Raw genomic sequence first — 17,087 nt, forward strand, 5'->3', positions numbered from 1 at the left:
TTGATTTTCCCATGATGTCAAGCAACGAGGTTCTGAGTTTGAAGGTAGGCCTTGAAATACATCCAAAGATACACCTCCAATTGACTCAAATGATGTCAATTAGCCTATCAGAGGCTTCTAAAGCCATGACATAATTTTCGGGAATTTTCCAAGCTGTTAAAAGGCACAGTCAACTCAGTGTATGTAAACTTCTGACCCACTGGAATTGTGATACAGTGAATTGTAAGTGAATTAATATGTCTGTAAACAATTGTTGAAGAAATGACTTGTGTCATGCACAAAGTAGATGTCCTAACCAACTTGCCAAAACTATAGTTCGTTAGCAAGTAATTTGTGGAGTGGTTGAAAAACAAGTTTTAGTGACTCCAACCTAAGTGGATGTAAACTTCCGACTTCAGCTGTATTACTACTGATATTGATTACTTCATTGTTGGGAAATCAATGAAGGCATTTCACTGTTCTTGTGCACAGGACAATACAACTCTCTCTCTCTCTCTCTCAGTCCTCTTAGCTGAAGTCTCTGTCTGGAGTAATTGCTTGCATGGCCATTTTGTTATTGTCAGCTTGGCAGAGATTGTGGCCGGGCCCCTCACACAGCGGCTGACTCATACAGTACTTAAGGCAACGTCCCAAATGGCACTCTATCCCCCATTAAGCACTGTAGCGCTCTGGTCAAAAGTAGTGCACTATATCCTTAATAGGGTGCCGTTTGGGACACAGGGACTATGATTTATGTCTAGTGCTTTCCTTTGTCTCAAATTATGGGGGGGGGGGGGAGTGTACACTGAGTTGACAAAACAATAGGAAAACCTGCTCTTTCTATGACAGACTGACCAGGTGAATACAGGTGAAAGATATGATCCCTCATTGATGTCACTTGTTAAATCCAATTCAATCAGTGTAGATCACGGCTGTCAAACTCATTCATGCAGGTCCTCGTGTCTGCAGGTTTTTGTTTTTTCCTTTGAATTAAAACCTAGACAACCAACTCAACATTAGGAAGGTGTTCTTAATGTTCTGTACACTCGGTGTGTAACACACAAAGGCAAGGAACCATTTTCTATGCCCTCATCTGTGATACAGTAGTTATACTACTCTGGTAGTGCTACTATTACTCAATTGGTGTCAGAGAAGACATCTTTGATGTGATCATGGACATTTTTAACTGAATTGTGATTATGAGGGAATGCAGCTGGTAGGGCATTACAGTAAATGGTAAATAGCAGCTGCCAATAGTGACACCTGCTGGGAATGACAGGTACAGTACAATATGTAGTTACAATGCATATGTGGTGTGTAGTTTGTGTGGGTATTTTGTCCAAACCTAGCCACTGTACAATGTACCTGATACAGCCAGTTAAGGTTTCACCAGTTACTCATATGAATCGTTTCAGCCACGTTCTTAGAGTTTTAGTTCTAGGCTGGAACAAAAGCCTGCACCGACCAAGGCCCTCCAGGACTGACATCCATTTTATTTTGCTTAACATTGACAGACGTCATTGAACCATCAGCAAATACAAACGAAACAAAAGCGTATTTTTGGCAATGCAAAGAACAGACAAATACTGTAATCAACGTGTTCAAGGATTTCATTCGGTCAATCCTTGTCCTTTCAAAAGATAAATTACCTCTCTTCTCTCTGACCTCTCTTCTCTCTGGCTCTGATTGCAGTTACGGTAAATACACCATGATACTTATTCAACTGCTCCGTACATTGTTTCCAGTCTGAATGTGACCCATCACTTTTATAATGCAATTTCACAGAGGTCTGCTATTGTCAGTTCATCACAGTTCACCTCACTCATTCACTTAGCAAAATAATCAGATGCAATTATTATCACCCATACACTACCCTATGTTTACTCACGTCACCCCGACATTTTCCTGTGCAATGCTTTCGTCATTCAAGTCAGTGGCTTTTACTTTGTGATATGTGCTTTCTCGAAGAGAACACACGTCTATGCCCAGCTGCATTGTGTTAAATTGAGCTGGATTTTTTTTTTACCTTAATTTTACCAGGCAAGTCTGTTAAGAACAAAATCATATTTTCAACGAAGGCCTAGGAACAGTGAGTTAACTGTTCAGGGGCAGAACGACAAATGTGTACCTTGTCAGCTCGGGGGTTTGAACTTGCAACCTTCCGGTTACTAGTCCAACGCTCTAATCACTAGGCTACCCTGCCACCCCAATGAGCTGATATCCTAGAAAAGGGGTGTTTGTCAGTAGGTTATGGTAAAATGGAGTTGTGAGTTGTGACATTGTGTCTCGATGTTGCTGCTGGTTGTAGGGGTTGAGCTGTTTGGACTTGAGAGTGAGAATGCTCAAAGGACATAGGCTGGGATCATCAGCAGCCCGTCACTATCAATGAGAAGTCAGTTTGACACTTGTCCAGAAAGTGCCTTTTCCATACCCACTTATTGTTCTGCGCTTGTCTTTTTAACGCAGCTCAAATAAATAACGCTCCATTCCACTTCACTTCAATCGCCATCCAACAAAATGAAACAAACACGATACAATCATTAAGGTTCGATATCATATTTTGGAGCAATTTGTGCTCGGATCAAATTGGGCCATTTCCAGACAAAATGAACTCAGGCCTTTGATCGATGTCCAAACAACTCTCTGCAGACAAATGTTTCCCCAGTCTTGTTTGTTTGCTGGTCAAATGGTCCCATGATAACCCCAAGTTCCGATCTTACATTTTGTGGAATTTCCGCATTCCATTCCATTGTGCAAGTGGAAAAGAGCACTTCCTTTTGACTCTTACCTCTTTCTGCTTTGCAACGATAAACCCCAACTAGGTGATTTAAGGAAAGAATTATATTGGTCATTCCCTGTGTTGATACTCCAATGGCAACCATCACGTGCTTTCACTTGCAGCGTCACTGCAAATGTCAGTGAAATGAAAAGCAATTGAAATGACAGTAGCCATCCACATTCGCCACTCCCTTTTGTCTGTCCTTCTAGAATCTAGATGTCTGTCTCCTTCAGGCCGTAGCACTCTGTGAGGTCATAGATCTGATAGCAGCTCTGCTCGGCGACGTCGTTGTAAATCCCCATGGAAACCGTGTCAATCTCTGTCCTCGCAAGGGAGGGCGTCGCGACGCCTCCCTTAATCTTATTGGACAGATTGTTCATCTTCTCCTTGAGCTGGAACGATGACTTCTGTAGTGGCGGGAACAGACTCCACCCTTTAAAACTCAGTGAACGTCCTTGAGTACCCTTGTAGTAGTGCGAGCTCCCGCACAACTCATGGTTGATGGAGTAGCCCGGCCGGTAGTCTGTCACACTGGCATTGCCAATACCCATAGTACCCATTTCCCTGCCATCTATGCCCTGGTTGTGATGGCCCTTGACGGCCGTGCGCCAGTGCTGGTCATAGAAACGCCGCAGGACTCGGCGGCGACGGTGGCACTGGCAGCGGAGGAGGCGGGTGAAGGCGCGCTGGAACTCTTTGCTGGAGCACGGGTAGATGACAGGGTTAATGCAGCTGTTGAAGTAGCCCAGCCAGAAGATGACCTTAAAGACCATGTCAGATGGCTTCAGTGCCGGGAAGAAGGAGCCTGGGAGGGGACAGAGGAGAGAGGTGTTAGGATCTGTGATAATCTTGAAGATTTTGTGTGTAAGACAAGAATTGGCCTCAAATGAGATACATCTAGCTGTTTTTGCTATGCATCGTCAAGAGCGAACGGCAGCTTCTTCGGGTAAGGTTAAGGTGGGAGGTGTGTGTTTCTTTGTAAACAACAGCTGGCGCGCGATCTCTGGAAGTCTCTAGGTTTTGCTCACTTGAGTTGGAATACCTCTTGATAAGTAGCAGACCATACTATTTATCTAGAGAGTTTTAATCAATTTTTTCATAGCTGTCTATTTACCACCACAAACCGATACCGGCACTCAACGAGATGTACAGTATAGTGCCACAAACAGCTATATAGGGCCAGTGATTTTAATGCGGGGAATCCGAAAAACTGTCTTACCAAATGTTTTCCAGCATGTCACCTGTGCAACTAGAGGGGAAAAACTCTGTCACACCCTGACCTTGGAGATCCTTTTCATGTCTCTATTTTGGTTTGGTCAGGGCGTGAGTTGGGTCGGGCATTTCTAAGTTTTGTGTTTCTATAATTTTCTATCTCTGTTTTGGCCGGGTATGATTCTCAATCTGGGACAGCTGTCTATCGTTGTCTCTGATTGGGAACCATACTTAGGTACCCTTTTACCACCTGTGTTTGTGGGAAGTTGACTTTGTTTAGGCCACATAGCCTTTGAGCTTCACGGTTTGGTTTTGTAGTGGTTATTGTTTTTTTTAGCGTCATTTTGAATTAATAAAGAAAATGTACGCTCACCACTCCACACCTTGGTCCTCTCCTTTCATCAGCCGTGACAATTACCTTTATTCCACCAACAGAAATGTATACAAAGCTCTCCCTCTTCCTCCATTTGGCAGAGCTGACCATAACTCTATCCTCCTGATTCCTGCTTACAAACAGGAAGTACTAGTGACACGCTCAATATTGAATTGGTCCAATGAAGTGGATAATAAGGTAGAAGACTGTTTCGCTAGCACAGACTGGAATATGTTCCTGGATTCATCTGATAACATTGAGGAGTTTACCACATAAGTCACTGGTTTCATGAATAAGGTCATCGACGACATCACCCCCCATAGTGACCGTATGTACATATCCCAAGCAGAAGCCATGGATTACAGGCAACATTCACACTGAGCTAGAGCTGCCACCTTAAAGGAATGGGACACTAATCTGTATGCTTATAAGAAATCCCACGACAACCTCCAAGCCATCAAACAGTCATAACGTCAATACAGAACTAAGATCGAATCCTACTATCCTACTGATCTTTTTCAGATGTGGCCGGGCTTGCAAACTATCACGGATCACAAAGGGAAACCCAGCCGCGAGCTGCTCAGTGACGCAATCCTACCAGACGAGCTAAATTCCTTCTATGCTCACGTTGAGACAAGCAACAGTGAACCATACCTAAGAGCACCAGCTGTTCGGACAACTGTGTGATCTTGCTCTCTGTAGCCGATGCAAGACCTTTAAACAGGTTAACATTCGTCTGGAAAGAGCAGTGTGGAGTGCAATTGAGATTGCGTCATCTGTGGATCTGTTGGGGTGGTATGTGAATTGGAGTGGTCTATGGTTTCCGAGTGGTGTTGATGTGACGCATGACCAGCCTTTCAAAGCACTTCATCGCTACAGACGTGAGTGCTACGGGTCGGTCATCATTTAGGCAGATTACCTTGGCATTCTTGAGCACAGGGACTATGGTGGTCAGCTTGAAACGTATAGGTATTACAGACTAGGTCAGGGAGAGGTTGAAAATGCCTGTGAAGACACTTGCCACTTGGTCCACGCATGCTCTGAATACACGTCCTGCTAATCCTTCTGGCCCCGTGGCCTTGTGAATGTTGACCTGTTTAAAGGTCTGACTCACATCGGCTACGGAGGGAGTGATCACACAGTCGACTGGAACAGCTGGTGCTCTCATGCGTGCTTTAATGTTGCATGCCTCGAAGCGAGCATAGAAGGTATTTAGCTCGTCTTGTAGGCTTGTGTCACTGGGCAGCTCACGGATGGGTTTCCCTTTGTAATCCTTAATAGTTTGTAAACCCTGCCACATCCGACGAGCGTCAGAGCCAAAGTAGGATTCAATTTAGTCCTGTATTGACGCTTTGCCTGTTTGATGGTTTGTCTGAGGGCATAGCGAGGTTTCTTATAAGCGTCTGGATTAGTGTCCTGCTCCTTGAAAGTGGCAGCTCTAGCCTTTAGCTCAGTGCTGATGTTGCCTGTAATCCATGGCTTCTGGTTAGGATATGTAACTGTGGTCACTGTGGGGATCACGTCATCTATGCACAATTGATGAAGCCGGTGACTGATGTGGTATACTCCTCAATGCCATCGAATAAATCCCAGAACATATTCCAGTCTGTGCTATTAAACAGTCCTGTTGCATCCGTGTCATCTGACCACTTCCGTATTGAGCGAGTCACTGGTACTTCCTGCTTTAGTTTTTGCTTGTAAGCAGGAATCAGGAAGATAGAATTATGGTCAGATTTGCCAAATGGAGTGCGAGGGAGAGCTTTGTACGCATCTGTGTGTGGAGTTAAGGCAGGCTAGAGTTTTTTTCCCTCGAGTTGCACATATAACATGCCGGTAGAAAAAAGGTAAAACAGATTGAAGTTTTCCTGCATTACTAGAAGTTAGGTAAAACAGATTGAAGTTTTCCTGCATTACTAGAAGTTATGTAAAACAGATTGAAGTTTTCCTGCATTACTAGAAGTCAGGTAAAACAGAAGTTTTCCTGCATTACTAGAAGTCAGGTAAAACAGAAGTTTTCCTGCATTACTGGACGTTAGGTAAAACAGAAGTTTTCCTGCATTACTGGAAGTCAGGTAAAACAGAAGTTTTCCTGCATTACTGGAAGTCAGGTAAAAAGGACGTTTTCCTGCATTATTGGAAGTTAGGTAAAACAGATTGAAGTTTTCCTGCATTACTGGAAGTTAGGTAAAACAGATTGAAGTTTTCCTGCATTACTAGGAGCACTGCTTCTGGATGAGCATTTTCTTATTTGCTTTTGGCCTTATTCAGCTTGTTGAGTGCGGTCTTCGTGCCAGCATTGGTTTGCAGAGGTACATAGACAGCTACGAAAAACGGTACTCTTGGTAGAGATGTTTCAGTGGAGAGGAACGCTTGGTACAGCCCCCACGTCCCAAATCTCATCTCATCTCCGCCACGGTGTTGACTGTCCCTCCTTTCCTTCATCTCTCCTTGCCCTGGCCTGAGCCCTCTCCTTAGGGACCTGTGGGCAGTTTAGTTTAGATTGGAGCTGACGTGGTGCACACGCACACTATCCTTGTGGGGACCAAACAACTGATTCCCATTCAAAATCCAATTTTCCTTAACCACTAACCCTAAATCTCTAGGGCTTAACCTATTCTTAAAGGGACATTTCTATATTTTTAACTTCATATTCATCATCTCCAGCACCACCCCAACATCAACATATGTGAAAATAGCGCTTTTCTATGTTTTGTACAAAAAAAAGAAGATAGATGTTTCCAATGACATCATCAGCCAATTAGTAGGCAATTAATTAGTAGGCAATGTCTACTCATAAGTGGTTAAAATCACATAAGGCACACCAATATTGCTGGAAAAACCTGTCTTCCTCTAAGTTTATTAGTACTGTAACGATCGTTGTTGGAAGGATTGGACCAAGGTGCAGCGTGGAAGGCATCCATCATATTTATTAATGTGAACCAGCAACAAAACAATGAAGAGTAACAAAACGAACGTGCAGCTTTGTAGGGCTGAAAAGCAACAATACAAAATTAAGATCCCACAAACAGGTGGGAAAAGGCTGCCTAAATATGATCCCCAGTCAGAGACAACAATAGACAGTTGCCTCTGATTGGGAACCATAGCAGGCCAACATAAAAAAGAAACAACAAGACTACCCACTCTAGTCACACCCTGACCTAACCAAAATAGAGAAATAAAAGAATCTCTAAGGTCAGGGCATGACAACTACAAACATAGAAACGTCCCATTTTAACATATGTAGGTGTGGTGCTGGAGATTAATATTAAGTTTAACATTTAAAACAAAAATCCTTTAAACCTTAACCCCAAACCCCTAACCTTAACTTCTAACCCTAAACCTAAACCCTAACCATAATTCTAACACTACCAAATAATTAAACAGCAGCAGTAAAATAACTCCTGAGGCTATATACAGGGCTACCGGTACAGAGTCAATGTGCGGGGGCACCGGTTTGTCGAGGTAATTGAGGTAATATGTACATGTAGGTAGAGTTAAAGTGACTATACATAGATTATAAACAGAGAGTAGCAGCAGGGTAAAAGAGGGAGTTCTGGGTAGCCGTTTGATTAGATGTTCAGGAGCCTTGGCTTGGGGGTAGAAGCTGTTAAGAAGCCTCTTGGAGATCGACTTGGCGCCTGGTACAGCTTGCCGTGCGGTAGCAGAATGAATAAGGTGACGAGAGTCTTTGAGACCATTTTTAGGGCCTTCCTCTGACACCAACTGATATACAGTTGAGGACCTATATGGCAGGAAGCTTGAGCATTTGCCATACCAGGCAGTGATGCAACTAGTCAGGATGATCTCGATGGTGCAGCTGTAGAACCTTTTGAGGATCTGAGGACCATTGCCAAATATTTGCATTCTCCTGAGGGGGAATAGGCTTTGTCGTGCCCTCTTCACAACTGTCTTGGTGTGTTTGGACCATGATAGTTTGTTGGTGATGTGGACACCAAGGAACTTGAAGCTCTCAACCTGTTCTACTACAGCCCCGTCGATAAGAATGGGGGAGTGCTCGGTCCTCCTTTTCCTGTAGTCCTCAATCATCTCCTTTGTCTTGATCACATTGAGGGAGAGGTTGTTGTCCTAGCACCACACGATTAGGTCTCTGACCTCCTCCATATAGGCTGTCTCCTCGTTTTTGTATTGGTGAAATAACCTATTGATGTAATAGCCTACAGTTGTCTTGACATTTTGATTTAATTATTGTGGTAGGCTCATGTTTTTATTTTAATTTTACATCCTTTTCTCCCCAATTTCGTGGTATACAATTGTTAGTAGTTACTATCTTGTCTCATCGCTACAACTCCCGTACGGGCTGGGGTGCGACGAAGGTCGAAAGCTATGCGTCCTCCGAAACACAACCCAACCAAGCCGCACTGCTTCTTAATACAGCGCGCATCCAACCCGGAAGCCAGCCGCACCAATGTGTCGGAGGAAACACCATGCACCTGGCAACCTGGTTAGCATGCACTGTGCTTGGCCCGCCACAGGAGTCGCTAGTGCGCGATGAGACAAGGATATCCCTACCGGCCAAACCCTCCCTAACCCGGACTACGCTAGGCCTATTGTGCGCCGCCCCATGGACCTCCCGGTCACGGTCCGCTGCGACAGAGCCTGGGCTCGAACCCATATAGGCTCATGTTTTACTGCTACGACTTACCCACATGATTTATTTTCCCGGGACACCGTACCGCCTTACTTTTACCCCTGACCCTAACCCTAATTGTAACCCTAACCCTAAACCTAACCCTTAAGCCTAAAATAGCCTTTTTCTTTGTGGGGACAGGTGAAATGTCCAAATGTTCCTGGTTTTACTATGCTTTTGATGAAAACACATGCACACGCACACACACACACGCACACACGCACACACGCACACACGCACACACGCACACACACACACACACACACACAGTCTACTTGCAAGTGTCAGCATTGCACCGGCTTCACAGGCATTATACCAGTAGCAAAGATGTAAATAGCAAAAGAGAGGCACGCTTGCAAGTAGAGAGGAAAGGAGGTAGTGTAGTGAGGAAGGGGAGGAGAGGTTATCATCAGCCATCATCACCCACTGGAGTGGCTTTAACAACCTGACATAGGGTCACAACAGGCCTCCTCTCTTGGCCAGTATGGAGGTAATTTGGGTGGTAGTCAGGTCTCTGAGATGAAAGCGTGTTCCTTTTGGACAAGATTGGTGTGTGTGTGCATACGTATGTGTGTGCAATGGGTAATTGGTGTGTCTGCGTGTGCTTGTGTGTAATGGGTAATTGGTGTGCTAGTTTTGCTCGGAGGAACCCACAACCACCAAGCCAGATTTTTGGGGGCATTACTGTACATAACGATCCCTTTAAAGAACCAGACAACCCCTTGTGACCCCCTGTGTGGGATCTGACTGATGACACCATTATAGACTACTGTACTGTTGTCGGATGTATGTGGCCCATTAGGCTGCTACTACAGGAAGACTCGGTACCATTAGGTGGGTGATGGAGACAGAGTGAAACTCACTGGTGGTTCATTGTTTGAGGTCTTGCTTTGTTTTCTCTCGTTATTAGTGTTGTGTACTTGATGTAGAAGGCTGATGACGAAACAAAGATACAACTATCATGCTCTTTTCTGCCAGTTTTGGGGGAACTATACAATAGCTTGCTGTTTGCTGTGATTGAGCTTGCCTGTCGCAATGTAACCAATGAAAGAGTCCCTAAAGTGTGCCCATGTAAGGGGGTGCGTGTTGGTGGCAGGGAAGTCAGGGACAAGAGATCGAACTTGGTATAAACGGAGCAGTTTAATAAGTATTCAAAAACTCCGAAAACCAAAATATACAAAATAATACAAGTGGGTACAAAACCCGTCGCACCACAAGAAAATAACTTGCACATAGCTTACAAACAAACAATCACCGACAAGGACATGAGGAGGAACAGAAGGCTAAATACACAACATGTAATTGATGGGATTGGAACCAGGTGTGATACAAGACAAAACCAAAGGAAAATGAAAAGAGGATTATCGATGGCTAGAAAGTCGGTGACTTCGACCTCCGAACGCTGGCCGAACAAGGAGAGGGACCACCTTCGGTGGAAGTCGTGACAGCCCATCAGGCACTCTAGGCAGACTCAAGGGAACGTTCAAAGTATTTGAAAAGATTTCAAACCCAGGTCTGTTGTGTATACAGTACACACAGATTCGTTATTCACACTCACATGCACACACTCCTAACTTTGCCGCAGGGGGTATATGTGTCATATAAACAGCTCTATACCCTCCTTCCCCTAGTCTGCCCTCATCTGCCCAGTTTGAGATTGGTTTTCATCTGGTGCGGAGCTAGGAATCGTGTTTCAAGAATGAGTCACGCCAATTTACATCTGCCAGAAGGAGAGATTTATGTCCCTTTGGTCCTGTTCTTCCCAGAGGCTTCACTGCTGACTGGTTCAACACAACAACACAGCATTAAAATGAACTATCAGACACAAGGCATCATGGGAAAAGTAGTTGTGTATTGATTCTAATTGGCAAAATGACATAACCTTTGAGCGATTAATTACGATTGTAGTCACGAGTCATATGCTACTTAGGAAGTGCCTGGATTGATTTGGCTTGTTGCTTTGACACATCGCCGCTGTTGCCATGACCACATCAGCAGCCGGAGATGAATAACTACTTTATTATACTTTAGCTGCTTTTAGGAGTTTACAGAGTCTCTTTTATGTGGAGCTTCTCTTTCGAGAAGATGTTTTTTTTTTGTATTTTGTGAGGATATGGTTTTGAAAAGTTCAGTCATGACAGTTTAACAGTTCCCAGAGTCCCAGCCTTACAGTGCCTTCAGAAAGTGGTCATACTCTTTGACTCCTTGCACATTTTGTTGTCTTACAATCTGAATTCAAAATGGATTTAAATATGATAAATTGTTTCACCCATCTATACACAATACCCCATAATGACAAAGTGAAAACAGGTTTTTGAAATACAGACCAGCTGCACACCTGGATTGTGCAATATTTCTAAATTCTTTCTAGGTGTGTCCAAACGTTTGTCTGGTACTGTACCTCAACTGGTATGCCATCCAGCCCTGGAGTTTTTATCTAGAAGTTCCTCCTCTGTAATTAGGCGTCCAATGAGTATTTCTGTATAGCTGTAAATTTTACACTATTAATTGTTTAAAAATCCTTTCAAGTAACTTCAGTTCGTGGATATGGAGGAGACTGAAATTAAAACATATGCTTAAAGTACGTTGCTTCCTCTTTCAAAATATAGTTTGGTGAATCATGGATGACTCTGTCATTTGTAAAAAAAAAATTTTATTCTTAAAGCTCTGTCAAGTTGGTTGTTGATCATTGCTAGACAGCCATTTTCAAGCCATTTTCAAGCCTTGACATTAAGTCAAGTCAAGCCGCATTAAGTCAAAACTGTCATTAGGCCACTCGGGAACATTCACCATCTTCTTGGTAAGCAACTCCAGTGTATATTTGGCCTTCTGTTTTAGGTTATGGTCCCGCTGAAAGGTGAATTAGAATTTACTTGAGTGCCTTATTGCAAACAGGATGCATGTTTTGGAATAATTGTATTCTGTACAGGCTTCCTTCTTTTCAATCTGTCATTTAGGGTAGTATTGTGGAGTAACTACAATGTTGTTGATCTATCCTCTGTTTTCTCTTATCATAGCCTGTCACGTTCTGACCTTAGTTCCTTTGTTTTGTCTTTTGTTTTAGTATGGTCAGGGCGTGAGTTGGGTGGGTTGTCTATGTCAGTTTTTCTATATTTTTCTATTTCTGTGTTTGGCCTGATATGGTTCTCAATCAGAAGCAGCTGTCAATCGTTGTCCCTGATTGAGAACCATATGTGTTATGTACTTGAGTGAAGACCCAAAAGCGGTTTTAACAGAAAACAGAGTTCTTTAATGAAAAACAGGAATGGCATAAATCCTCTTCCAACGTTGTCAATGGAACAAAAGAACGTTAGTATAATGCAGGATGCACCTGCCAGGCAGACTCCGACAGGATAGGACAAGGTGGAAGCAAACGAGACGACAGCTTGCTTCTGGCATCAAAAACACAAACAAGAATCAGACACTGAAAGTAGCAGGAACAGAGAGAGAAATAGAGACCTAATCAGAGGGGGAAGAGAGAACAGGTGGGAAAGAGTGAATGAGCTAGTTAGGGCAGATGTAGAACAGCTGAAGAATGAGAGACAGAGAAGGTAACCTAAAAAGACCAGCAGAGAGAGACAGAGTGAAGAGAAAGGACAGGAACAGACATAACAAGACATGACAGTACCCCCCCACTCACCGAGCGCCTCCTGGCGCACTCGAGGAGGAAACCTGGCGGCAACGGAGGAAATCATCGATCAGCGAACGGTCCAGCACGTCCCGAGAGGGAACCCAACTCCTCTCCTCAGGACCGTACCCCTCCCAATCCACTAGGTACTGATGACCACGGCCCCGAGGGCGCATGTCCAAAATCTTACGAACCCTGTAGATGGGTGCGCCCTCGACAAGGATGGGGGGGGAGGGACGAGCGGGGCGCGAAGAACGGGCTTAACACAGGAGACATGGAAGACCGGGTGAACGCGACGAAGATAGCGCGGAGAAGAAGTCGCACTGCGACAGGATTAATGACCTGAGAAATACGGAACGGACCAATGAACCGCGGGGCCAACTTGCGAGAAGCTGTCTTAAGGGGAAGGTTCTGAGTGGAGAGCCATACTCTCTGACCGCAACAATATCTAGGACTCTTGGTCCTACGCTTATTAGCGGCCCTCACAGTCTGCGCCCTATTACGGCAAAGTGCCGACCTGACCCCCTTCCAGGTGCGCTCGCAACGCTGGACAAAAGCCTGTGCGGAGGGGACGCAGGACTCGGCGAGCTGAGATGAGAACAGCGGAGGCTGGTACCCGAGGCTACTCTGAAAAGGAGATAGACCGGTAGCAGACGAGGGAAGCGAGTTGTGGGCGTACTCTGCCCAGGGAGCTGTTCTGACCAAGACGCAGGGTTACGAAAAGAAAGACTGCGTAAATGCGACCAACAGTCTGATTGGCCCGTTCGGCTTGACCGTTAGACTGGGGATGAAAGCCGGACGAGAGACTGACGGAAGCCCCAATCAAACGGCAAAACTCCCTCCAAAATTGAGACGTGAACTGCGGGCCTCTGTCGGAAACGACGTCAGACGGAAGGCCATGAATTCGGAAAACATTCTCGATAATGATCTGAGCCGTCTCCTTAGCAGAAGGGAGCTTAGCGAGAGGAATGAAATGAGCCGCCTTAGAGAATCTATCGACAACCGTAAGAATAACTGTCTTCCCCGCTGATGAAGGCAGTCCGGTGATAAAATCTAAAGCGATGTGAGACCACGGTCGAGAGGGAATGGGAAGCGGTCTGAGACGGCCGGCAGGAGGAGAGTTCCCAGATTTAGTCTGCGCGCAGACCGAACAAGCGGCGACAAATCGACGCGCGTCACGTTCCCGAGTGGGCCACCAGAAACGCTGGCGAATGGAAGCGAGCGTACCCCGAACGCCGGGGTGGCCGGCTAACTTGGCAGAGTGGGCCCACTGAAGAACGGCCGGACGAGTAGGAACGGGAACGAACAGAAGGTTCCTAGGACAAGCTCGCGGCGACGGAGTGTGAGCGAGTGCTTGCTTTACCTGCCTCTCAATTCCCCAGACAGTCAACCCGACAACACGCCCTTCAGGGAGAATCCCCTCGGGGTCGGTGGAGACCTCAGAAGAACTGAAGAGACGAGATAAAGCATCAGGCTTGGTGTTTTTGAGCCCGGACGATAAGAAATAACAAACTCGAAACGAGCGAAAAACAGAGCCCAACGAGCCTGACGCGCATTAAGTCGTTTGGCTGAACGGATGTACTCAAGGTTCCTATGGTCAGTCCAAACGACAAAGGAACGGTCGCCCCCTCCAACCACTGTCGCCATTCGCCTAGGGCTAAGCGGATGGCGAGCAGTTCGCGATTACCAACATCATAGTTACGTTCTGACGGCGATAAGCGATGAGAGAAAACGCGCAAGGATGGACCTTGCCGTCAGAGAGAGAGCGCTGAGAGAGAATGGCTCCCACGCCCACCTCTGACGCGTCAACCTCAACAACAAACTGACTAGAGATGTCAGGTGTAACAAGAATAGGTGCGGATGTAAAACGATTCTTAAGAAGATCAAAAGCTCCCTGGGCGGAAACGGACCACTTAAAGCACGTCTTAACAGAAGTAAGGGCTGTGAGGGGAGCTGCCACCTGACCGAAATTACGGATGAAACGACGATAGAAATTAGCGAAGCCCAGAAAGCGCTGCAGCTCGACGCGTGACTTAGGAACGGGCCAATCAATGACAGCCTGGACCTTAGCGGGATCCATCTTAATGCCCTCAGCGGAAATAACGGAACCGAGAAAAGGGACAGAGGCGGCATGAAAAGTGCACTTCTCAGCCTTCACATAAAGACAGTTCTCCAAAAGGCGCTGGAGGACGCGTCGCACGTGCTGAACATGAATCGAGAGAGACGGTGAAAAAATCAGGATATCGTCCATGTAAACGAAAACAAAAATGTTCAGCATGTCTCTCAGGACGTCGTTAACTAGTGCCTGAAAGACAGCTGGAGCGTTAACGAGGCCGAAAGGAAGAACCCGGTATTCAAAGTGCCCTAACGGAGTGTTAAACGCCGTCTTCCACTCGTCCCCCTCCCTGATGCGCACGAGATGGTAGGCGTTACGAAGGTCCAATTTGGTGAAAAACCTGGCTCCCTGCAGGATCTCGAAGGCTGAAGACATAAGAGGAAGCGGATAACGATTCTTAACTGTTATGTCATTCAGCCCTCGATAATCCACGCATGGGCGCAGGGACCCGTCCTTCTTCTGAACAAAAAAAAACCCCGCTCCGGCGGGAGAGGAGGAGGAGACTATGGTACCGGCGTCGAGCGAAACCGACAAATAATCCTCGAGAGCCTTACGTTCGGGAGCCGACAGAGAGTATAATCTACCCCGGGGGGAGTAGTTCCCGGAAGGAGATCAATACTACAGTCATACGACCGGTGTGGAGGGAGAGAAGTGGCCTTGGAACGACTGAACACCGTGCGCAGATCGTGATACTCCTCCGGCACCCCTGTCAAATCGCCAGGCTCCTCCTGTGAAGAAGAGACAGAGGAAACAGGAGGGATAGCAGACATTAAACAGGTCACATGACAAGAAACATTCCAGGATAGGATAGTATTACTAGACCAATTAATAGAAGGGTTATGGCGCACTAGCCAGGGATGACCCAAAACAACAGGTGTAAAAGGTGAACGAAAAATTAAAAAAGAAATGGTTTCGCTATGATTACCAGAGACAGTGAGGGTTAAAGGCAGCGTCTCACGCTGAATCTTGGGGAGAGAACTACCATCTAAAGCGAACAAGGCCGTGGGCTCCCCTAACTGTCTGAGAGGAATGTCATGTTCCCGAGCCCAGGTCTCGTCCATAAAACAGCCCTCCGCCCCAGAGTCTATCAAGGCACTGCAGGAAGCAGATGAACCGGGCCAGCGGAGATGGACCGGAAAGGTAGTGCGTGATCCAGAAGGAGAGGCCTGAGTAGTTGCGCTCACCAGTAGCCCTCCTCTTACTGATGAGCTCTGGCTTTTACTGGACATGAGGTGACAAAATGACCAGCGGAGCCGCAGTAGAGACAGAGGCGATTGATGATTCTCCGTTCCTTCTCCTTGGCCGAGATGCGGATACCCCCAGCTGCATAGGCTCAGCATCCGAGCCGGCGGAGGAGGGTGGCAGTGATGCGGCAGGTGGCAGTGATGTGGAGAGGGGAGCAACGGAGAACGCGAGCTCCTTTCCACGAGCTCGGCGACGAAGATCAAACCGTCGCTCTATGCGAATAGCGAGAGCTATTAAGGAGTCCAGACTGGAAGGAACCTCCCGGGAGAGGATCTCATCCTTAACCTCGACGAGGAGACCCTCCAGAAAACGAGCGAGCAAAGCCGGCTCGTTCCAGTCATTAGAGGCAGCGAGAGTGCGAAACTCAATAGAATAATCCGTTATGGATCGATTCCCCTGACATAGGGAAGACAGGGCCCTGGAAGCCTCCTCCCCAAAAACAGAACGGTCAAAAACCCGTATCATCTCCTCCTTAAAGTCCTGATACTGGTTAATACACTCAGCCCTCGCCTCCCAGATTGCCGTGCCCCACTCACGCGCCCGTCCGGTAAGGAGAGAAATGACGTAGGCGATGCGGGCTGCGCTCCTGGAGTAAGTGTTGGGCTGGAGAGAGAACACCACATCACACTGAGTGAGGAATGAGCGGCACTCAGTGGGCTCCCCAGAGTAACACGGCGGGTTGTTGATCCTGGGCTCCGGAGACTCGGAAACCCTGGAAGTGGGCGGTGGATCGAGGTGGAGTTGGTGAACCTGTCTTGTGAGGTCGGAGACTTGGACGGCCAGGGTCTCAACGGCATGTCGAGCAGCAGACAATTCCTCCTCGTGTCTGCCTAGCATCGCTCCCTGGATCTCGACGGCGGAGTGAAAAGGGTCCGGAGCCGCTGGGTCCATTCTTGGTCTGATTCTTCTGTTATGTACTTGAGTGAAGACCCAAAAGCGGTTTTAACAGAAAACAGAGTTCTTTAATGAAAAACAGGAATGGCATAAATCCTCTTCCAACGTTGTCAATGGAACAAAAGAACGTTAGTATAATGCAGGATGCACCTGCCAGGCAGACTCCGACAGGATAGGACAAGGTGGAAGCAAACGAGACGACAGCTTGCTTCT

At 46.4% G+C, this 17,087-nt stretch overlaps 1 protein-coding gene across 1 annotated transcript in view; it reads right to left on the reverse strand.

Moving 5' to 3' along the window:
- Positions 1 to 1,452: 1,452 nt before the first annotated feature.
- The window catches only part of LOC135507806 (alpha-1D adrenergic receptor-like), a 29,313-nt gene continuing 13,678 nt past the window's right edge, over positions 1,453 to 17,087 (reverse strand). Inside the window, exon 2 of the mRNA XM_064927471.1 lies at positions 1,453 to 3,563. Within this exon, the coding sequence (XP_064783543.1) occupies positions 2,971 to 3,563 (593 nt within the window). The 3' untranslated portion in view covers positions 1,453 to 2,970. The remainder of the gene's footprint in view (positions 3,564 to 17,087) is intronic.

The sequence above is a fragment of the Oncorhynchus masou genome, chromosome 21 (assembly GCF_036934945.1).
Source record: "Oncorhynchus masou masou isolate Uvic2021 chromosome 21, UVic_Omas_1.1, whole genome shotgun sequence".
Taxonomy (NCBI): domain Eukaryota; kingdom Metazoa; phylum Chordata; class Actinopteri; order Salmoniformes; family Salmonidae; genus Oncorhynchus; species Oncorhynchus masou.